General features: G+C 56.5%; 2 protein-coding genes and 2 long non-coding RNA genes across 4 annotated transcripts; 1 reads left to right on the top strand and 3 right to left on the bottom strand.

The window, feature by feature from the left end:
• Positions 1-108: 108 nt before the first annotated feature.
• On the bottom strand, positions 109-8,298 carry OTUB1 (OTU deubiquitinase, ubiquitin aldehyde binding 1). The gene is made up of 7 exons (XM_011286981.4): positions 8,151-8,298; positions 6,395-6,456; positions 5,995-6,093; positions 1,989-2,107; positions 1,664-1,748; positions 1,350-1,544; positions 109-1,233 (listed from the first exon to the last, which is right to left on the bottom strand). Exons 1-7 carry the CDS (start codon positions 8,206-8,208, stop codon positions 1,036-1,038), a joined length of 816 nt encoding a protein of 271 aa, XP_011285283.1. The 5' UTR covers positions 8,209-8,298; the 3' UTR covers positions 109-1,035.
• Positions 8,299-8,374: 76 nt separating this feature from the next.
• Positions 8,375-12,007, top strand: LOC109492180. The gene is made up of 2 exons (XR_002145965.3): positions 8,375-8,709; positions 11,801-12,007. It is a non-coding gene; the product is annotated as an uncharacterized LOC109492180 (long non-coding RNA).
• LOC109492183 lies at positions 9,630-11,801 on the bottom strand. The gene is made up of 2 exons (XR_002145968.3): positions 10,836-11,801; positions 9,630-10,703 (listed from the first exon to the last, which is right to left on the bottom strand). It is a non-coding gene; the product is annotated as an uncharacterized LOC109492183 (long non-coding RNA).
• A 1,794-nt stretch (positions 12,008-13,801) lies between the features above and the next one.
• On the bottom strand, positions 13,802-15,642 carry COX8A (cytochrome c oxidase subunit 8A). The gene is made up of 2 exons (XM_003993548.5): positions 15,453-15,642; positions 13,802-14,131 (listed from the first exon to the last, which is right to left on the bottom strand). The coding sequence occupies exons 1-2, from the start codon at positions 15,564-15,566 to the stop codon at positions 14,036-14,038; spliced, it is 210 nt and encodes a 69-aa protein (XP_003993597.1). The 5' UTR covers positions 15,567-15,642; the 3' UTR covers positions 13,802-14,035.
• Between the last annotated feature and the right edge of the window lie 7,312 nt (positions 15,643-22,954).

Raw genomic sequence — 22,954 nt, 5'->3', positions numbered from 1 at the left:
CTGAGTGCTGGCTGGGGAAGGAGACAGCCCAGAGGTGTGGACAAGTGCTTCTGGCTTAACAGGGCTGGCGAGGGCGGGCGGGTGGAGGCACGGGCCGGACCGCAGAGGTGGGCAGCAGCACTTCACATTTATTGAGGGCCTGCCCCCAAGGAGCTCACAGCCTGGGGGCCAAGACCCCATGTGTGCTGGGGTGAGGGAAGAAGAGAGGTGAAGGCAGAAAGGAAGGCAATGCAGAGACACCGTGGCCCAAGCAGAGGGGGTGCAAAGCAGGCACAGGCAGGGGGAGGGGCAGGGGAGGAACGGTGGCCTGGCAAGCCCTGCCTAGACCTCGGGACCGTGGACCACACGCAGACTTGAAGGCTACCCTTCCCCCACCAGGTTGGCACCACCTGGGGGTACACTGGGGTGCCCCAGCTCCTCCACCTGCCCCGAGCCAGGCCCCATCACGTCAGCCCTCTCCACCCAGGACTGGACCATGCAGACCCCTGATGGGAGGGCAGGCAGCTCAGGTCTGGGGGCCTGACCGGCACAGAGAGGTGCAGTCAGGTCAGGGCCTACGAGGGAGCAGCTCGAAGCCTGGGTGATCCTCGGTCCCTGGGCAAGTCCCCAGGGAACTTCCAAGATTCTCAAGGAAGCCCCCCGGGCCAGCTAAGGAGGGAAGGGGGGGTGGATGCCGGAAGGGAAGGAAGAGGAACCCCAGTAACCAGGAGGGGTCCCCCAGAGGCCTAGCCCCCTCAAAACTGCTCCTGGTGGGGAGGCTTGGACACGGACAGGTGGAAGGTCGAGAAGAACCCACCTGGCGGGGGGGAGGAGGGGGCAGCCAGACACATAGCAGCCAGGCGGGCAGCAGCAGAGCAGGGACACGCACACACGCGACTCACCACCAGCATCCCCTTTAATAAAATGTGGAAGGTCGTGTGACGGGGGGAGGAGGGGAGTGAAGTATGACCATTTACAACCACAAAAAACCTCTGTACATGTCTAGCGCCTGGCAGAGGGGAGGGCAGGCAGGGCAGTGGCAGGCCAGGGCCAGCCCTATTTGTAGAGGATGTCGTAGTGTCCAGGCCGATAGAGAAGGTAGACCTTGGGCTCGGAGCCCTCGGGAAAGATGTGCGGGTTGGTGGTGCCGCCCTCGCCGCGGTCCATGTATTCCACCTGGATGGAGACGCTGAGGGCCTGGGCCAGCGCGATGATGTGAATGTGGTCACTCTCTTTGCACATGGGCTCCACCTCCTGCGGCACAGGGAGGGGGCCGGGCCCGGCTCTCAGCACGTCGCCCTTGCATACACGCCCACCCCCGGCCCTGGTGCCCCCACCCTGAGATAAGAGAGAAAGGGGAGGGACGGCACCTGCTGGCAGAACTCCTTGACGGTCCGCCCCCCCTCGATGAAGTGCTCGAAGAACTTGCTCTCGCGCTGCAGGTAGCCCGACGTGAGCAGCCGCAGGTACACCACCAGGTAGTCCGAGGTACTCTGGTCATTGAAGGAGGCCAGCAGGTCGGCTACGGAGGTCTGCTTCTCCACCTGCTCGATCAGGTCCATGAACTGCCACCCACAGGGCACAGAGGGCACAACGAAGGAGGAGGAGATGGGTCAACCCCGCCACGGCCAGGCCACCCGACCTCCACCCCGGCCGAGAGGGCGACGGGGGCGGCTGGGCTCACCGTGTTGTGGAAATCCTCAATTGTGAACTCGGTGAAGCCCTGGGACACCAGGTCCTCTTTGCTCTTGGCAGACACGGCCTTAAACCTATGGGTGGGAGGGAGAGGGAGGCCGGCGTGGGCTCCTCGGCCAGCAGAGAGGCCGGCGCAGAACTGGGGGAACCGGCCAGCGCTGCCCCCCACCCCCACCCCCAGCTCAGAAGACCAAAGCAAGAGCCCAGCCACTGTCTGGGCACCTCCCGGTCACTGAGAGCGGGAGGGAGCCCCGGGGGCCCTTCCTGGAGCCATCGCCCACCTCCTGCGGCGCCCGAGTGGCCAGCATCCTTACCGTTGCAACTCCTTGCTGTCATCCAGCAGCGCCTCCAAGTGGGAGAATCCAAAAGCTCGATAGAAGCAGTTTCCATCGGGCCTGGTCTTGCGGATGTACGAGTACTTTTTGTGGAGGTCCTGGAAAGAGGCAGCCGCCACCCCCCGCCACCCCATGCCCATCAACATCAGGCCAGAACCAGAGTGGACCAGAGAACCGCCCCCCCCCCCGCCCCCGGCCGCCCCCAACAAAGGTCGCCCCACAGCGGGGACGACTAAGCTCCAAGGGACCACCGGCCATCCTTGGCTGCTGACCCAGCTTTGCCAGTCACCTAGAGACCCGCTGACTGGAACCCCCAAGGCCTCGGGAAACTGTGCCCTTATGGGCACACTGGCTGCACGGGTCACCAAAGTTGTCCCCAGCCACCAGGTATGCCACACTGCTGGGCTCGCAGGGCTGTTTGTGCAGAAAAACGGGCATATCAATCAGTCCTCGTCCAACACAGCTTTTCAGAGGATAGTCTTTCAAGCCACGCCAAGAGTCCAGGGCCAACAAATTAGGACGGGGGTGCAGCGCTGGGCTCCACACCAAGCAGTCCCGCGGGAACCAGCGGCCCTCGTCTCCCTTTTTTTAATGTTTATTTTTTGAGAGAGAAAGACAGAGACAGAGTGTGAGTCGGGGAGGAGCAGAGAGAAAGGGAGACACAGAATCTGAAGCAGGCTCCAGGCTCTGAGCTGTCAGCACAGAGCCCCACGTGGGGCTCGAACTCATGAACCGTGAGACCACGCCCTGAGCCGAAAATGGATGCTTAACCAACTGAGCCACCCGGGCGCCCCAAGGCCTGGTCTCCTTCTAAACGCTACCCTGCCCTGTTCCATCTCCGGTTTCCTCCCCAAACGTGGTGGGATTTCCTGTCTGCCAAACCTCCCCACATGGGTGGCCCATCGGCACCGCCAGCAAGCAGGCCCCGGCCTAGTTCAGGCCTTCTCCGTTCTCCTCCACCCACTACACCCTGCCCACCCTTCCAATGACCTTGCTTCCTTTCTTTCTGAGGACTTTCACCCAGAAGCCCTAAGCACCAACCAACACACCCGCCCGCGGCCTTCTCTCCCGATTCCCCGGAGGGTCCGGGGCTGCTACGAGGCCGCCCCTCTGGGCCACATCAGAGCCCTCGGGCTCAAGGCCGGCATTCCAGGAAGCCTCCCCCTCCTCCTGCATCCATCAGTTTTCCTCTCCCTCCTGGTCAGACTCAGCGGCATACAAACACCACAAGGCTAATTCTCGCTTAAAGAACAAAACTCCTCTGCTTCACATGAACTCCTTCCTGGCTCCCACCCAACCTCTCCGTTCTCCTTTAGAGCGAAGCTGCTCCGGAAGTTGTCTGCGCTCACCGCGTCCACTTTTCTGCTACTAACTCTACCCAAGCAGCCTTTAGTCAAGGTCGCACGTGCCTTTCCTAAGTCCGAGGGCCAAGCCCACTCCTCCCCAGACTGGCCCCTCAGCAGCATTCACCACAAGGGGGGGGGGGAGGGAACGTCACCCACCGTGGGACACCCTCCACCCCGCGACACCACCTCCGGGCCCCCTCCTCCACACTTCACTCGGCTCGTATGCCCCAGCCTCGCCGTGTCCTCCTCCTCCCCTCACCCTGTGAAGGTCAGGGCCGCCACCAGACCACACGGCACCCTTCCCCAAGACACCACGTGCCACAAGAGGGGCACACCACACACCTGTACACGGTGCCTGCCACGGGAACGGCACAACCCCACTCGGGCCCGGGACCGCTTCCGCTCGTGAACTACACTCACGGTCTCTTGCCACTACTGGTCTTGGGAGTGACTGACTGGTTTTAAAATGTTTGTTTTTAAGTAATCTCTGCACCCAGTGTGGGGCTGGAACTTACAACCTCCAGATCAAGAGTCAAGTGCTTTACCCACTGAGCCAGTCCGGTGCCCCAAATGGAACTCTTCACTTGCCCCGTCTCTGTCCTCAACTCCCATTTGACTCCAAAATCAAACCGCCTGTCACCTCGTTCAGCCCGAGGGCGCATCCCGACCACTGACCACACCGCTCCCCCCAGTCCAATCCAACGCAGACCCAAAGGCTTGCTCCTCAATCTGCCGAGTCTCCCGGGCTTCTCGCTGCTTCCCTCAGGCACTCCCCTCCTCCTGGCGCCTTTATTGCAAGAGCCTCCTCCCAGGTCTCCGGCTCCAGCAGCCGGAGCCGAGCCGGAGTAACCAGAGAAACCTGCTAGTACTCCTCCTCTCCCTGGCCACACGCCCGCTCTCCCAGCCCCCACCTGCTCCCCAGCTCTGCTCCAGCCACACCGCCCCCTGCCCCAGCCTGCCCCACTCCGCCCAGGAGCCCAAAGGCTGCTCCCCCGGCCGCTTCCAGTCTGTCACTCCAACACCCCCTTCTCAGCGAGGCCTGCACCACCTGCCCTCCAACTCCCTCTTCTCTTCCTGCTTTACCTTTCTCCAGAGCACTGATGGCCTCTGACGCACACACCCGAGTTACCTCTGCCTTACTGTGTCTTCCCACAAGGACGCGTAAGCTTCACGAACGCAGGAACTTGTGGGGTGCAGTCAATACTCTACCGCCGGTACCTAAAACAGTGCCGGGCCCACAGCATGCGCTCAGAGACGGTAAATCACAGCACACGATGCACACAGAGGCCAAATCACGGCAGCTATTGGAAAAGCTACTAGAATCATTCTGAGCACCTGCCCTGTGCCAGGCCCTCCACTGAGGGCCGATGTCCACTATCCTAAATCCTCATGGGGGCCCAATCCAAAAAGCAGCCAAGTCACCCGAGTCTGCTGGGGCTCTGCTGTCTAGGCTTAGGATCCTCCCCGGGTGGAGGCGGGCTCACGCACAGCACAGGGGCACTAAGGCAGAGATCCTGCAAAGACAGCACGCAGCGGACACTCGAATGTTTGCTGAATGACTCAATAGGAACAATAACAGAGGCTCCAAGAAATTCCGTGCGTTGCCCAAGACCACACAGCCAGAAATGAAGCCAGAAGTTGAACCCAGGTCTGCCAGGCCCCAAAACCAGTGCCTTCATCCCTCCAGAGTCCTCATAGGTACATCACAAACACTCTGAGCAAGGAGTCAGAGTAGACCACAGGCCACACACGGCTGGATCTGGCCTGGTGCTGTTTGGCCCACACATTTTAAATTTGAATTAGCTGCCTACTCTTAGAAGTCAGGAGATTTACATCAAAAGCATTATTTCCAGCTTGTTTTGGAAAAACAGATCCGGAAACAACAACGGAGTGACAGGCATGGACACTCCTATTTGCCCCAGGGGCTTCCACTGCCTGCCGTGGGCTGATGCAGAACTGTTATGTCCGGGGTTTACCACCTACCCTGGCCACTGATATGGATAACCCAAGGCCCCTCCTTTCAGGTGGAAGGTTCTAAGCATCTCTGATCATGGGAGGCAAGGAAGGCTTTACTAAGCCCTCAGGCTCTGCCTACCGGACACTCGTTTACGCATACCCACTGTCCTGACTCACAGAGAGAGCAAGCGGTTAAGGGTCTTACCTCGGGTTGTAAGTGATGCGGCTGGGTCTAGCTCGGGCCCATAGGTCTCTTCCCCCACTGCCGCCACCTACCTCTCCACAAAGGTCCCAGGGGCTGCAGGACCCACCCCTGCCATAACCCCGCCTCTCCCAGCTAACCCTGCCCCTCAGCCCCACAGGGAGCTGCAGGAGACCTCAGCCCCTGCTCAGTCTGCACCAGCCCCCACAGGCATCATCTCCCCAACCTCACAACCATTCTGACTTCACAGAAAAGGGCCCCACAGCTCAGAGACGCTAAAGGACCTGCCGAGGATACAGCTGCTGTATGGCAGAGTCAGGATATGAATCAAGGTCTTATGATTCCAGAGTCTGCACTCGAGAACCAGCAGCCAGACAGCTCCCCTCCCCCAACACGCTACCCTCTCTGCGGCCAGGCCGGCGAGGAGCAGGTTTGAAGCAGGCCCCCAGGGCTTTTCCTGCCCCCTCAGCCAGGCTCCCACCTTGATCTTCTGTTGATAGATGTTGTCATCCTCAGCATACTCCTTGTACAAGACCGAAAGCTCCAGACGCTCCGAGACCAGAGGGTTCTGCACTGCAATCTGCAAGGGGGGGAGGAAATCCATCATGCTCTGATGGAGTGGACGGAGTGACCCACACCTCACAGCCAGAACACCTAAATGAGGGGTGCTGGAGCAATTACCCGGTGGCACAGTGTCCTCTCGCCCCTGCCACGCCCCCCCCCCCCCCCCCCCCCCCCCCCCCCCCCCCCCCCCCCCAGTAAAGACATCCAGTACCCAGCACAGCTTGGAGAGGAGGAGGCTTCCAAAGCAGAGATAAACAATAGGCCTCAGGCCCAGCCTACGCTTCCCCACAACAGGGCCACTGGCCACAGCCCCTCACCTCTTGCTGAATTCGGTCCTGCTGAGCCATGATGGCTTCATCATAAGCAAGACAGTTAACACCTGGAAGAAGGAAGAAAGCCAAGGATTACAGTGGGCCCCAGCTATCTCCACTCCAGGCAGCTGGGCCAATGACAAGAGCGGCCCAGGGAGAGCAGGCATGGAATCCGGAAGTGTGCGTCTCACTTACACCCTGCTCTACAAACTGTGTGATCTTGGCAAAGTCCTTTCCCCTCCCAGCCCCTACTGTTCTCATCTTTAAAAAGGAGGGGGCTGAGGTGTGCTCCGCTCCAAGGTGTGTTCATCCAGCTCTGACACTCCCTTCCCCCCCTCCTTCTAACGTCGATTCCCAGCCGCCTGAGAATGCTCTGGGGCCAGGCAGCGTCTCTTGGGGGAAGTGAGATGAGGAGGCAGGGTTCTGGGCTGGATGAGAGCTTCCCATAAGCCTGCATTTTACTCAGTCACACCCTTCCTCCTTCTGCTGTGCTGGGTATTCTTAATGCCCGTTTTACAGATAAAAAAAAAAATAATAATAATAATGCAGACAGGTGACATGATCTGCCCAAGGTCACAACTAACGAAGACCTGGGCTCAAACCCAGGTATGTCTAATTCTGAAGTCTGAGCTCTTGATCATCATACCTCTCCTCGGCTACCTTCCTGTAGAGGCCTTTCCTCAACTATAAAAGGGGGCTAATACCACTACCTTTCTCCCCTCTATTGAAACGTTAAGAGAGGGAGGTAGGACCTTGGAGGCAAACTGTTAAGTGTTCACCAGTGAACTGGCAGATCCACTTGTGGACCCCACCCTCCTCAGCCACTGGCCAGGAGCCAGGAGACCTGAATTCTGGTCCTGGCTGTTTCTTAACTTATGTGATCCTGAACAAGTCTCTTCTGGGGGCCTGCGTCCCCCAGCATTCAGTCTCTCAAGTGTCTGGTTAGAAGGAGGTGAGTGTGCTGAATGACTTTTCAGGCCAATCCTTTTGAGCCAGAGCATCCCTGATCCTCAGCTGGGCCCGGACTAATCCCCTACATCGGGACAGGGCTGTCCCACCCACCCCCAAGTGACCCACTCAGTCCCCAGGGCCTAACCATGGGTGGAAAGAGGGTGGCACCGGTTTTGAAAGGTCCAACTCCAGAGGTGTAGGAAAACAATGCCTAGGCAGGCGGAAAGGGGCTGCAAGGCCAGAAGAGGGGGCTCTACCAGAAACGAAGGCTGCAGGCCTCAGGGGCACACACCGCGGCCGCTCACAACCCCTGACCGCCCGCAGCATCCCGAGCGGCCCGCCCAGTCCTTTGTGCTCCGCGGCCCGGCGTAACTCGACGCCCTCCCGGGCGCAGACTGCTCTGGAAAAGGCGGCGGGGGGGCGGGGGGCAGGCTCCGGCCTAGGCCCCGGCCTGACTGCAGGGACTGGGACAGGAGGGATGGGGACCCGGGAGCCCCGCGGCCGGCGTGGAGGGGCTGGGGGCGGGGCGGGACGGCCCAGGCCCCGCCCCGGGTGCGCGCGATGGGAAAGAGCCGCGGGCCTGGGCCCGCCCCGCTCGCTCGCTCGCCGGCCAGCTCGCCCGGCTGTCCGGGGGTCGCGGCGGCGGCTCCTTCCATTGTGAGGGGGAGGGGAGGTGGCGGCGGCGGAAGAAGGGGCAGTCCGTGCGTTTCGCCCCCGGCCTCCGGCGGCCCCGCCCCCAGCCTCTGCGGGAACCGGCGACCCGGCATCGCCCGTGCTAGCCCGGGCCGGACGGCCTTCCCTTGCTCAGTACCTTCGGAGTCGCTGCCCAGCGGCTCCTGCTTCTGCTGCTGAGGTTCCTCCGCCGCCATCTTTAAACAGCGCCGCACTGTCGACCGCTTCCGGGTTAGCAGTTGCCCTCCTCCCGGAAGAGAGCCCCCCCTCGTGGCCCCTCCTTGGCAACGCCCCTAGCGACGGGATCCCCTCCGGCGGAGTCACCTGTGAGGCTCGCTGTCAGGTGTGGCGGCCGCCCCGCCCGCCCCCCCCCCCCCCACCATCTTCCCTATTCCCAAAGTTCCGGTGGTAAGAGGCTTCCCGGAGCCAATTCGGATTTCTTTTCACTGGAGTTTGAAGAGCGGATTGTGTTACTGAGATCAGTGGGAAGATGAAGTTAAAATCACTCCAGAATTCTTGGCAGCGATTGCAGTGAGGAGAACCTGGCCGAGGAGACGCAATCGTGCTAACATCCGAGCCCCAGCACATCACCGTTCGGTTCCACTGAGCCTCGCTTCTGACTTTGGTGTCCCGTTCCGGCAGGGAGTACATGTCCCTTTGGGTCAAGGCCAAAGTCTTGGGACCTAACTTTAGACTCTGTGCGTTTCTGGTTATGAGAAAAGCAGTCTTTTTTTTTTTTTTTTTTAAGTTGATAAAAATGGAAAACAGATTAGTAGTTGCCAGGGGCTGAGGGAGGGGGAGCGGAGGGAATTGGATGTGACATCCTTGTGGAAATGGAGATGTTCTTTTTTTTTTTTTTTTTTTTAAGTTAGTTTATTTTGAGAGAGAGCTCGCGCAAGCAGGGGAGGGACAGAGAGGAAGAGAGAGAATCCCAAGCAGGCTCTGCTGTCAGCCCAGAGTCTGTTGCGGGACTTGATCCCACCAACCGTGAGATCATGACCTGAGCGGAAACAGAGGGCCAGATGCTTAACCAACTGAACCACCCAGGAGGCACCCCTTAAGATTTTATTTGTAAGTAATCTCTCTACAACGTGGGGCTGAAATTCACAACCCCGAGATTAAAGAGTCGTTTGCTCCACGGACTGAGCCAGCCAGGCACCCCTGAAATGTCCTATATCTTGACTGTAAACCCCTGGTTTATGCTGTACTATCATTTTGCAAGATTTATCAATGTAAAAGGTACATGGGATCTGTGTAGCCTATTAAAATTGCCTGTGAATTATCCAAAAATAAAAAGCTTAAAAAGTGGCAAGGCTGGGGTGCCAGGCTGGTTCCATCCGTAGAGCACATGACTCTTGATTTTGGGGTGGTGAGTGTGCACCCCGTTTTGGGATAGAGATTACTTAAAAAAAATTAAGCGGCAAGGCTTTGGATGTTAAAGATGCTGTTGTTGAGAGAAGTTACAGCGTGTGGCTCAGTTTGCCAACGTCTCACTGTCAAGGTCCTTCTTCATTTCATGAGCTACCTCCTGTCCTGGGGTAGGTGCCCTTGGTGCCTGGGCTCACCACACAGCCCACGGTGGCCTTGTCACCACATCACTGCAAATGCCAAATTTGTATTCCAGCAACACTGCAAATTATTTATTGGATCATTGAGCCTTGGCGTTGCTTCTAAGCTCAGGAAAGCAAAGGGTCCACCCTGTTTGGACCCACGCTTGCCAAAATGTTCATTCCTTTTCTCAGTGTTAACATTGAAATCTCTTCACTGGCAGTCAGATCTTCAGTTAGAAGCAGTATTCTTAAATGGAGAGCTAAGACCGTTGATGACGTGATTTCTATTTGGCTTTTCAAAATCTTGAAAACTGCTCTAAGACAACTTCAACTCTATGCCCTCTTATTTTGACCAGGGAGTCGATGAGGCATAAAGGGACACGGGGAGCTGGGTTCCGGACTAATGGTCAGGACAGGGAACACCGGATTTGGTAAATCCTCTCACTCTCCTCTGAAGAGTGAGAAGGAATCCCAGTGGTGAGCCTGTGCTGGACCACAGCCAGGCTGCTAACACCAAGTAAATGCCTCCCTCCTGGGGGATGTGGGCTTGAAAAACCGATGTACAGGGGCACCTGGGTGGCTCAGTCGGTGGAATGTGAGACTCTTGATCCTGGGGTTGTGGGTTTGAGCCCCACGTTTTGTGTAGAGATTACTTAAAAATAAAATCTTAAAAAAAAAAAAAATTGGAAGGAAACAGCCAGACGGAGGCTTTGGCTCTTAACCTAGCCCAGGATGGTCCACTTTTGCCCAGTCTTCTCCATGCTGATCTATTTGGCAGTTAATAACGGTTTTCTTACCCTCACTCCGTCTCTTCTGTTACTCTTACCATTTTAAAATGGGCTCTGATTCTCTATCCTAAGCATCTGAAGTCCAATTACATGTTTGCCAGGAAGTCACCAGCATAGCTCCAGGCGTTTATCTCCATCTCCCAATTTACCAAATCCGGAAATGGTCCAGTGCTGCTGGCCCTGACTGCCGGGTCTTGGATCGAGACACGTCATGTTCGCACTTGGGTTCGGACTGCTGTTAAATACAGTCACAAAGGTGACGAACGGCAGAGGACTTTATTTTCCATTGTACTGACAGGGCAGATGCCGCCTCCTAGTCCTGCCGGCACACCCCACGTCCATGTGTGAAGGAATCTGTCAGGTGGAGGGAGAAGAGACTCCATATCAGGACCCAGACTGAAAGCTCAGCCCCAGAGGGAGAGTTTACGGAACAGCATAGAGGCTGTAGGGGGCCCCGTGGCTCCCAGGCCCACAACCCACTCTCACCTCTGGGGGCGGTGGGGGAGGCCACGTACCATGACCCAGCACAGGTCCTAGGACAGCCACAGTCCCCCAGGGAGGCCATGGCCAGGAGAAAGGCTTCAAGGTGGACCACAGATGAGGGGTCGGTAATCCCTCCCAAGGCGGGCTTGGGAGTCCGGCATCTGCCCAGATGGGAGGAGCTGGGGCGTGCCGGCCCCAAGAGAACCTCTAGAGCTGTTGCCACGGGAACCCATGATGGTCCACAGACAGTCCACTCCACGATCATGGTCTAGAGAGGCTTTGATGGTGCAGAGGGCAGACTGGTGAAGCCGAGCAGGGGTTACACGTTGGAAGCTGCTAGCTCAGTTGATACTTGCCTGCAGGGTCCAGGCCACCTAGAGCAGAAAGCAATTAGAGGGGGTGGTGATGGCCAACGGAGAGCCCCCCCACACACACACACCAGACCCACAATCCCCACCCTCCTCATTTGGGCACTGTCCTGTAAATGGTTCATATTCCAATTCACCTCTGTCTGTTGAGGATCCGACCCACTGGAGCCAGCCCCTCCCATGTGAGCCTCATGGCACAGGGAGGACAATGCATGAGTCTCCTTGTTGCTGCCGTAACAAATCACCAATCTAGTGGCTTAAAACAACGCAAATGTAGAGTTTGACAGTTCTAGAGTCAGAAGTCTGGTATGGGTTTCACCAGACTAAAAGCAAGGTATCTGCAGGCTGTGTTCCCTTCTGGAAGCTCTGAGAATCTGCTGCGATTCATGCCGGTTGTGGGTGATTCGGTTCCTTGCAGCTGTAGGATTAAGGTCCTCGTGTTCTTGCTGGCTGTAAACCGGGGGCTGTCCTCAGCTTCCAGAGGCCATGGCGTTCCTTAATTCATGACCCACTATCTTCAAAGCCAGCAACAGTGGGGGAAGTCCTTCTCAGGTGGCATCTCTGAGACACTCATCACCTGCTTTTCCTGTCCACCCTAAGGACACCTGTGATTACAGCGGGGAACCTCCCATCTCAACATGCTTCACTTTCATCACACCTGCAAAGGTCCAGGGCCTGGACCTCTTTGAGGGGACGTTTTCCTGCCTTCCACGTCACCGCCATTTTACAATCAGGAAAACAGACTGAGAGGCTAACTGACTTGACCAAGGTCAGGTAATAAATGACCAAGCCAGGTCTCAAACCCAGGCCTCCTGACTCTCAGTACTTTTCTTGACATTATAGCATCTACCGGGACTGCAGCCTCTCCCGACCCAGGGTGCACTCCCGGGGCCAAACACACCTGCTCCTCCAGACTCAGGATCCAACAGGCCCCCACAGCAGGGACTCATAAAGTACTATTTGGAAGTACAAGAAGCCTTGGGTCTCTGGAGGGAATGGACCCAGAGCCCCAGTCTGGTTGAGAGTGGGAGAGGGACACTGAATGGTGGCCAGATTTCAGACCTAGTGGCCACACTGGGGACCAAGGGGAGGATGGGGTTCAAGCATGATTGCACCCTCCACTCTCTCGTCCACCCCCCACGTATGCCGTGGGACCGAGCAAGCTGGGGGAGAGCATGAGCCAGAGTTGCTGATGGGCTTGCTAAGGGCCTTCTCAGACTCGGGGGCCCTAAAGGACTTGCCCATAACCACTGGTTTCCCATCAACTTGAGCAGTGGCTGGAGATGCACAGCTTTGGGCTGGAGTTGTCCTTCTGGGACAAGGGGACCCCTGTGGCCCTCTAGGCTCCAGGGGCCCAAAAATGGGGGACACCCAATAAAAACTCTTGTCAGGGCAGTGGTGTCATCTTAGAAACTCCAGACCATTCTCTTCTGGGGTCATGTTCTTGCTTCACGGCAGCTCCAAGGCCTGATCTGTGCCCACCGGAAACCTGAGCCAACCAAGAGCCAAGTAGCTCAGAGCCCTCTGCTCGGGAAGTGTGAACAGCAAAGCCTCTCAGAGTGAGGCGCAAGACAGGAGCGGCCCTGTTGTTTGGGAGGATGCAGCCAAGAGGTCCCTCCCTGCCAGAGACAAGGGCTCTCGAGGTACCAGCAGGTGACTGGTGGGTGCCCCTTGCTCAGCCGACCCAGCCTGGCCCTTCGGATCCTACATGGGCTCTCCCGCTCCCCTGGCCAACAGCCCAATCCGCACAACCTCCCGGCACTCTCGGCCCCGTCCCTTGAGGCCCAGACATAAAGGCTGGTTTGTGTGGCAGGAAAGCCTCGCAGGAGGCAGACAACCAAGTCCGTACCCCTCAGGGAAGGAGTCACGGGCAGGAAATGGACCTACCACGTTATCCAGTGTGGAGCACTTTAATGCATCATCCCACCTGCGGAGGTACCCCCCCCCCAGCACCCCTCCCCCGCCCCCGCAGGAAGCATCCCTGAGGAAGGGCCCTGGGATTGGAGGAGCAGCAAATTCTCCAGGCCAAGAAAGGCAGGAGACAGGGAAAGAGGCAGGCAGCACGAGGAAGGCGGCCAGTCCGTTGGCATTTCCGGATAGAAGACTAAAAGGGGCCCTGGGGCTGACATGAAAGAGATAAAGCGCCCACCTTCCGACTGGGGAGAACCAAGAAGCTCCTGAGAAACAGTGGGAGCCCACAGCCGAGGAGCGAGGGGAAGGCTGCGCCCACAGTGAGGGCTTCCGGCTGCAGGGCTGGACCCAGCGAGAAAGACAGAACACGGACACCCATGCACGGCGCGGCCCCGAGCTTGGCACGACCGGGGAGCCAGACGGGAGGAGCAAGGAAAGGTTGCCCAAGGACGACAGGATTTGTTTTCCCAGGAAGCCAGAAAACGCTGAAACCCAGGAAAGCACGCAGGGGAAGCTCCCTCCACCTCCAGGCGGCAAGAACAGCAGGGCATGCATAACCCACCACAGGACAGTCAGCCAGCAGGGACATGCGGCTGGCCAGGCCGTCTTCGCCACACCCCCGCCCAACACCATCCTCAGCTCAAGTACAGAGGCAGGAGCCCGGGCCGAAGACACGATGCGTTTCTGAAGCAAGGTTTAAATACACTTTATTGTTACAAGGAGGGCCCTACCGAGCAGGGCCTTATACGCTAACATATGTGGTCCCAGGGTGTCACCGCGGAGACATCGAGAGGTCATGATTGCAGAAGAGGTCGCTGTAATTGAAGGACATGATCCAGGGAGGGCTGGCCAGGAATGCAGCAGACCTGATCGGGAGAGGCCAGGGGTGGTCAGGTCACAGGGTGAGGGACAGGCCAGCCCCCTTCACTCCCGCTTCTTGTAGCTCTCCAGATGTGACAGGACCCAGCCCGACGGCAGGAGGAAACACACGAAGCAGGAGGTGAGCCCGATGGCGACTTCCTACAGACCACAAGAAAGAAGGAACCCGCAGAGTAAGAATTCCCCTAGGCTTACCAGGCAGCAGAAAGCCCCTTTCAAGGAGTCAGGATTCAGGCTTCAGAGGAGGGGCATAGCAGATCCAAGGCCCAGTCTAGGCCTTGAGGTGAAGGGTCAGATATGGGAGTGGGGCCAGCCTGTGTTAGGATCCATAGAGAAACCCACCACGAGATGATAAAGCAAAGGGACAGGAACAAAGAGTTAAACCTGTTTCATCTATTGGGATCCAGGAACCATGCACAGGCTGATAACCCTAAAAATGCACCTCTCCTTCTTTGCCTTTAAAAACCCCTCTCCTCAGGGTGCCAGGCTGGCTCAGTCAGTAGATCATGCGGCCCTTGATCTCAGGACTGCGAGTTGGGGCCCCACTCTGGGTGTAGAGCTTACTTAAAAATAAAATCTTAAAAACATCTCTCTTCCCTTCTCCTTTCCAGGACTGCTATTCAACCTCTAAGGCTAGGGATAAAGACCTCCACATTCCCTACTGCAGTAAAGATCACAGCACAACTTGGGAGTCAGACTTGAGTTCAAATTCCTTCTTTGCCACTGAAGGTTTGACTGTTGACAAGTGGATACGGTGCTCCTAAATTTCAGTTCCCTCCACCACGAAACCGAGATGATGGTCATTTCTTCTCAGGGTCACCGGGACCAGCGCAGCAGTCTGGGCGGTGTCTGGCAGGCAGTGGGCACTCGGCAGATGCCAGCTGCAACTATTATCACTATTATTTCCTCAATCGCAGCTGCCCTTCAGGCTCTGCTCCTAACTGGGGCCCAACAGCCTGGATTCTGAAGACTCGCATTCGAGGCGGAGTTCTGCCGCTGAGGCAAATGCATTAAAGCGCCAAACAGGTGACAGTCGTTAAGGGTTAAACTCCCACATTTCTGGAAATTACAAAGACCCACCTTCCCTAATCATTAACAGAGGTAACAACCATTATCGCCGCTGACAGTCGTTACGCAACCCCCACGAGCCGATGAGTAAACAGGCTCAGAGAGGGCTAAGGGCTCGAGGCTGCACCGCACGTAAGCGACAGAAACACGCTGAATCGAGCGAGATTTGGTGTTGAATGAGCCCCAACTGTCGCCCGGGTACTGTCCCTCTCATTCGCGCCCTCCAGACACCCCCAAACCACTGCTGCTCCCTGCTAGGCTGCGGGCCGCGAGGTGCAGGGCACTCTCAGGGCCGCCGAGGGGCAGCACGCCACACCGGGCATCCCCGAACTCGCCGCGGGACCCCCAGTCTTGCTCGCTGCACCTCCCGTGCCTTTCCCGGCCCACTCCTCACCATGGTCCCGAGCTGCTCCTGCGGAGGCTTGGAATGGATCTGAGCACGCTGCACCGGAAGCCGCCGGGTTAGGCCTGTCAGGCCCCTCAGCAGCAGCGGGGTCAGTACAGACATGACCGCAAGGAATGACTGCAGACAGTGGCCAACAGTAGCCCAAGGTCGGGAAGTCAAAATGGCGGCGGCGGCCGGAAGTTCCGGCTCTGGGGAGGCCGGGAAAGGGCGTCCCGGAAGCTTCCCGGTAATGACGCAGGGACACACCTCCCACCTGCCCCCGTCAGTTTTTGGCGCGCTCCTCGAAAGAGCCAATCGACGCCATCCTACCGCCAATGGGCGGGGCACGGAGGGGCGTTCCTTTCAGTTATGCCCCACCTCCCGTGCGGCCTATCTTCTTGAGTGACACCGAAAGCCACCCAATCATATAAGCCAGAAACGAGGCGGCATTCTTGACTCCTCCCTTCATTCATACTCTTTAAAAAAAAAAAATCTCTCTATTCAGAATCCTTCTCCGCCAGGCTTCCATTGTTTCTGGCCGGAACGCCTGACACTAACCTTGTAATTGAACTCGACTCATTACTATTGCCCTCTCCAATTTCAGCCTCCATGCAGTGGCAGCTGGCCTTTCATCCTCCCTTCCTTTCTTCTTTCCTTCCTGGCTCCCTCCCTTCTTCCCTTCTTTTTTAAACATAAATCTAACCAATCCGTGTAACCCACTTAAAAACCTTTCAGTGGCTCCCGACTACTTACTAGACAAAATCCTAATTCCTGGATATCAAACTCCAGCCTCATCTCTACTTCACACCTTTCTTCTTGCTTTCTGATCCTCCCCACTCCCAAGCCTTTTGCTTCTTTGTATCTTATGTTCTACTTAGAACACTTTTCAACTCTTACCTAGCCTTCCTTTTTCAGGACACCAACTCCGACCTCCAGACCTCCACTTGCTGACACAGTTTACTTTATTCCACAAATAGTCACTGGCCCCTACTGTTCCAGACAAGGTGGACAAGGACTCCTTTATCACAGAACTGACATTCCAGAGGGGAGAAACGGACAATAAACAAGCACATAATGAGAAGCTATCAAAAGTGCTATGATGTGACAGGAAGTGACAAGGTAGCACTGCATCAGGAAGCCTGTGCCACCTTTGTGTCCAGCAGCCCCTGTTTAGCACTACCCGCAGGGTCAGTCTCCATCCCTAGATTGGGGGCCACCTGAGGGCAGAGCATGTGTCTGGTTCACTACTGTCTCCAAAGAACCTGGCCCACATCACTCAGAAAACGTTTAGGAACTGCAGGAGACTGAACAGTATTCAAGCGAAAGTGGGGTGAGGGGCCAGCCACAGAGCCGGGCCTTAACTCCAACAATCTCATTCCATCTTCACAACGATGGCATGAGGGATTTGCTATTATTTCAAAGTCTTTTTTTTTTTTTTTTTTTTTTACAAATGAGGAAATAAGCCTAGAGAGCGGATCTGTTCAAGGTAATGCAGCTACCAGGCTGCCTAGCCAGGATTCCAGGGCAGGTCTATCTGCTCCAAAACCCACATTTTTAACCCTCACTCAAGCTACCACAGAGGGAGTTTCCAGAAGTTCCAGTCTGGACGTCATCGTGGCCAGGAGCATCAAAGACTGTGGCAGAGGATGGGGGTGGGGTAGGGTGAGATGGCAAGATGAGGTAGGGAAGCTGAAGGAACTCCATTTTATTTTATTTTTGTATTTTTTGCAAGGGACTCCATTTTAGAATGGCTCTGTCGGGGGCTCCTGGCTGGCTCGGTCAGTGGAGCAAGCGACTCTTGATTTCATGGTTGTGAGTTCAAGCCCCACGTTGGGTGTAGAGTTTACTCTCTCTCTCTCTCTCTCTCTCTCTCTCTCTCTCTCTATGCACACCACACACACATAGAATATATATAAATATATATAATATAGTATGAATTTATATATATTATACATATATAATATACGTATATTATATATAGATACATAAATGACTCTGTCTCGGCTGTTTTTCTGCTAGACCCCATTTCTGAATAAGCCAAAGAAGCAATGTTCCCACTTGAAGGGACAAGCAACTTAATCATCCTGAGTTTTGTCCTAGGTCCCAGACACCTGATAACACTTAGGAGCCAGATCCCAAACATGTTCCAGGACATTAGCTTCAAACAAACCTTGGGTGACACTGGCATCAATACTCTTATCTTCAATAATTTATGGAACAGCATCTATTGTTCATCTGACACTAGCCTTTCATCAGACCCTCCCCTGGATTCCCGAAGGAACACGCACCCTAGACCCCTTTCCAATATAAATCCCTAATCCCATCAACACCGAGACTCAGTCTCCTTTCCTTTCCAAGTTTCCCAGACACTCCGTCTGCTAGTCTCTACCTGTCACTTACACTATTCAGTAAACTGATCGCAGTTTTTCTGGCTTGTGTTTGATTTTTTTTTTTTAATGTTTATTTATTTTTGAGAGAAAGAGACAGAGTGTGGAGGGAGATACAGAATCTAAAGCAGGCTCTAGGCTCTGAGCTGTCAGCACAGAGCCCGACGCGGGATTCAAACCTGGGACCAGCGAGATCATGACCTAGGCCGAAGTCAGACACTTAAACCGCTGAGCCACCCAGGCACCCCTGGCTTATGTTTGATTTCTATCCTGTGTGAAGCCAAGGACCCTCTTGGCTGGTCATGTGGGACTACCCCCCTGTCCCCCCGCCCAGCTACCCGGCCCTTCTCCCTCACCCTGCCCTGGCCTTGGCAAACAGCCCAGGACAGAGGCTTCTAAACTTCCCCTCCCACTCCCATCCCAAGAGTCACAGCCTAGGGGCATTAGACACTAGTGGCTGTCTGCCACTGGGAGAAGGGGCAGGGACCTCCCTGCTACCCTACTGGCTTTGTCAGGCCTTTGTCCTATGAACAAAATAATAATGCCCAGATTAGAGCTCAGCCAGGCAAGAGGCCCAGAGAGATTTTAGGACCAGCGTTTCTGTGGTTCCCTGGGTTATTCCCTGGGGAACCACATGTTCATCTCCTTCACCACCGGCTGGAGGAAAAGGAGTAAAGTTGGCAGAGCAGGTCCACCTGTGTTCTGTTCCAGGGCTTTCCTCATAACCCTGGTGAGATGGCTTCTCTCAGAGAGGAAGGAGGAAAGAGGCAGGAGGAGCTTAAGTACTGCAACTGAGTCTACAAACCCCAGGGCAGCATTTGCACCTAGGTCGGTCTGCCTTTCGGATTAATGCCTCATTAATACCAACATCTCTGCTTTTGCCCCGGCCCCCCAGGGATCCTGCCCCCAAGCCAGGGACTGTCCTTCAACCGGAGCAGCAAACTCCTGTGGTGCATTTATCCAACAAAACACTGTATAGTAAACAAACTACAGCCACAGTATGGATGGCTCCCACAAACAATGTCGAGTAGAAGAGGCCAGGCATAGAGGAGTACAGACAAAGGGCAACAGCAGGCAGGGCCAAGCCCCCTGGGAGCAGAGGTCAGGTAGTGAGAATCCTGGGGACAGATTAGGAAGAGGTGTGCTGGGGCTCTTGGGGGAGGGGGGGGTGCTGGTTACAAAAATGCGTTTGCTCCGTGATCATTCCATCATGAGTGGCTGTACATTCACAACTTATGTAAATTTCTGTAGGTCTGCTACACTTCAGTTAAAACAGTTCAAAATGGGTAAGAAAAAAGCAAGGAAGACACATGCATGATATGATCTTGGTTTTGTAAAACAAAGAAGTATCTAGAGAAATAGATATGTGTAGATAAAAGTCTGGAAAGACACACACATAGGCACTCAGATTGTTGGAAGTCTCTCTCTATGTGGGGGGTGAGGCCTAGAGGTCCCAGCCTGGGTCCCAGCTCTGATCCTACGGCCCGAGCTGTTCACCCCCTACTTCCCCTTCCCTCAATGGGGCAGAATAGATCCCAAGCCTCGGGGAGGGATAGGGGAGCTGGTCCCTACTACGGAGACCAGCTTCACAATCCAGGTCCCCAAGGGCCTGAGGGTCATATATGGGCTGGGAAGATACCAGGTGTCCCATCTCAGAGCTGGCCTCCCAGCCCCACTGGCCATACATGGGCTAGAGAAACCCTGGTTATCCCCCACCCCAGGCCTGGCACTCTATTAAAGGTGCCAGCCTAACGCTGCTCTGTCCAAATTTGCAGCTTGTGAGGCCTAGGGAAGGGGCTGAACCTTGGCACTGTAGTGCCAGGAGGTGTAAATCCCTCAGATTTACCCCCTCCCCCAACACACACACCTTCTGGAGGTTCACCACCTCCGCAAGCACCTAACACAGGGCTGGTAAGTACCTGAGCTAGAGGTCTCCATTCTCCCCACCTGGCCTAGACTCTCCTGCTGGGATGTTGACTGGGTGCTGGGCACTGAACCCAAGGGCTGGCAGAGGGGAAGGCTAGAGGGGGAAGGAGCCCACCCCAGGGTTCTCACTGAAGGCAGCTGTACTCTCTCTACAGGCCTGTATGTACTGTGTCCCTGGGGTGGGGGTAGCAGCAGAGGCCCTAGCAGTCTTGGGAAGGGTCCAGTGTCCAGAGGAGGAGGGTTCAAGAATCCAAAACTGACTCGCTGGGTTAAAGAATGGCTCTTTCCCTTGGGGCGCCTGGGCGGCTCAGTCGGTTGAGCATCCAACTTCGGCTCAGGTCATGATCTCACGGCCCGTGAGTTCGAGCCCCGCATCAGGCTTTGTGCTGACAGCTCGGAACCTGGAGCCTGCTTCGGATTCTGTGTCTCTCTCTCTCTCTGCCCCTAACCCACTCGCATTCTGTCTCTCTCTCAAAAATAAACAAACATGAAAAAAAAAATTAAAAAAAAAAAAAAAAAGAATGGCTCTTTCCCTACTTTTGCCTCCCTGGTTTTGCTTCCCCATCTGCAAAATGGGGGCTTTCACACAAAGTCCAGTAGGAGAAAGAGGCAGGAGGGGCCGGCCTCACCAGAAGAAAAAGGCTGATTAGGAAACCTGAGCTGGCCCTGGTCCAGGCAGAGCAGTCACCAGGGCGCGTGTGGGCAGAGTCCCAGAGGGGCATCTGTTCTTCCTGGGGCACAGCTGTCAGCAGGCGCCAGACGTTCAAGAGCCCCCCCACCCCCACCCCTGCACAGCTTGGCAGGGGTGGGAGGGTGGGGAGGTAGAGCGACAAGGGGGTGCTGCTCTCCCCAGTGGAATGCAGCTGTCCTGCCCAGCACCCCAGGGGTCTGGCAGCTGGTTGGAAAGTTTCAGCCACCTCCCAGGAGCCAAGCAGTGGTTAACCCCTTCCGGCCCGCGGCCCACAGCCAGTGGCCATGTGCGAAGATAAGATCACCTCACTCATGCGCTGTGTGCTACAGCCGCTCAGACTTGGTGAAGTCCAGGGACGCTGCTGTGGCAGGGTCCACCCACACCCCACAGCCGACAGCCCACCAAGACCCCCAACAGAACTGAGCACTCCGGTCTGCAAGCCCGGGTGCCACTGCTCCTGGGCCCATGATATAGATGGGTACACTGAGATGGGCCGAGGGGTGGGGCCGCCAGGCTGGACCACGCCCCAAGCACACGCAAGCCCTGCCCGTCCGCCTCCCCAGGGCATCATGGTTAGCGTGGACCAAAAGGAGCATCCCACGCTGCTCATGGAGGCCCCAGTCAACCCCAAGGCCGAGAGGGAAAAAAATGACCCAGGTCATGTATGTGACCATCCAAGCCTGTGCTGCTGCTCTATGACTCTGGCTGCACCAGTGCTCCCAGCCTCACCCCTATCCTGCTGTGACCCTGCATCCAGACCCCTCTGCCTTCTGGACCCTCAACTCTATACCCTGAGTTCCTCTCTCAGACACCAGACCCCTGACCTCTTCTCCATCCTGTAGCCCAGGACAAGTGAGTCCCCCGTTCTTTCTCATTGTTCTCGATGCCCCATCTTTCAGCCAGGCCTGCACTGGACAAGCCCATCCCTGGGCCCCCACAGCCCTCCAGCCACTTTTCTTATCCCTTCTCACTCCCTGTATCCAACATTCAGGACACAGGCTGCCCTGGGAGTGAAGGCCACCTCCTCACCGCCCTCCCCCCGCCCCTGCCCAGTCCACTCCCCAGGCATCATCCTGGACTCCGGGTGTGGCGGCAGTCACGATGTGCCCATCTATGAAGGCTATACTGTCCCTCACCATCCAGTGTGCAGACCTGGCCGGCTGGGACCTCGCTGGTTCACGAAGATCCTCACTGCATGAGTAGCACGGCTACTTTGTCACAACCGGTGGAAGGGGAGGAGGGGTGGATGAGGCCACCCCCCAGCCCTACTCCTTGCAACAACGTCCTCCTGTACGAGGGCCGGACCACACAGCGGTGCAGGGCCTGGGATGCCAGACCTTCTTCCATTACAGGGCCCCGGAGCTAACAGCCCGTCATGCAGCACAGCTGGAGCCAGTCCCCCAGGGCCACCACAGCCACCTCCAGTTTTGCTGACTCACCTTGGCTCATGGCTGTGTCCCTGCCCCAACCTTTTCTCCAAGATAAACAGCCCCACTCCTTCAGAAGCTCCAGCCTCTTCTCAGCCTGGTTGCTCCCCTTCAGGGCCTCGTCCCTCTAACCTTGGATTGGTCTACACTAAGCACGGTGCGGTGTGGTCTGACCCCCGGCCCCAGCAAACGTTGGCCCACGGCAAACGTTCACCTTACTATAATTAAGATCCCACGGAAGGGACTCCCAAACCCAGGGTACAGGTTCACGGTCACCTTGTCCACTGACGCACGCACAGCCTCCAGGAAATGTAAATCTGTGAGTGCACGTGTGTGCGGCGGGAGGGCTCGCAGAGGTCACTCTCCGTCCCTGGACAGGCGACAGGAGGCAGGGGGCCCGGGTCAGAGGGGGCTGAGCGGGCCGCAGGTTCAAGGAGACCGCCTCTCCTTGAACCCATCACCCTCTCCTCCTCATCCAGTCCAGTGGGAGATCGCACAGGACATCAAGGAAAAGCTGGGGCAGGTATGAGATGGCTATGGCCACCTCCTCCTCCCTGGAGAAGAGCTAAAACCTGCCAAGTCGTCACTGCAGGCGACAAGCGCTTCTGCTGTCCCAACACCCTCTTGCGGGCCTCCTTTGTAGGTAAACCTCTGTCCCCGCAGGGTGGCCGGTCCTCCATCTTGGCCTTCTCAACTCCAGTCCCCATTTTTCCCAACAGCTCCCCTGCGTGGGACAGAGGTAGCCCTCAGGAGAGACTGCCCCTACAACAGGTTGGCGACGGGCCAGGCCAGCTCTTGCTTCTCTAGGCCAAGCCCTGAGAGGGAAGACACGGCCTTGAGACCAACTCCTGCCCAGGCCTGACCACGTACCTGGGCCCTGCAGCCTGGATGCAGAAAAGCACTGCCCTGGTCCCCAGCACCATGAAGACCAAGGTTGTTGAACTGACCACCTTCAAAGCCGGCCAGCAGAAATCACCTGGTGACCACGCTGCTCGCACTGGCAAAACCTAGTCCTTTTCAAACGAGCTCAGGCTCCACCTGAAACGGGAGAGCTCTGCAGGCCTCTGCAATTCTGCTCAC

This window comes from Felis catus, chromosome D1 (assembly GCF_018350175.1).
Source record: "Felis catus isolate Fca126 chromosome D1, F.catus_Fca126_mat1.0, whole genome shotgun sequence".
Classification (NCBI taxonomy): domain Eukaryota; kingdom Metazoa; phylum Chordata; class Mammalia; order Carnivora; family Felidae; genus Felis; species Felis catus.
This window is presented reverse-complemented; position numbering and strand designations above follow the sequence as displayed.

Excerpts from the sequence above, each read along its gene's own strand:
- OTUB1 (XM_011286981.4), bottom strand. The coding sequence starts at position 8,208 with ATGGCGGCGGAGGAACCTCAGCAGCAGAAGCAGGAGCCGCTGGGCAGC. Across the intron at positions 1,749-1,988 it reads GACAGCAAGGAGTTGCAACG|GTTTAAGGCCGTGTCTGCCA; the intron begins GTAAGGATGCTG and ends TCCCACCCATAG. Across the intron at positions 1,234-1,349 it reads TCAAGGAGTTCTGCCAGCAG|GAGGTGGAGCCCATGTGCAA; the intron begins GTGCCGTCCCTC and ends CCTGTGCCGCAG.
- COX8A (XM_003993548.5), bottom strand. The coding sequence starts at position 15,566 with ATGTCTGTACTGACCCCGCTGCTGCTGAGGGGCCTGACAGGCCTAACC. Across the intron at positions 14,132-15,452 it reads AGGAGCAGCTCGGGACCATG|GAAGTCGCCATCGGGCTCAC; the intron begins GTGAGGAGTGGG and ends TGTGGTCTGTAG.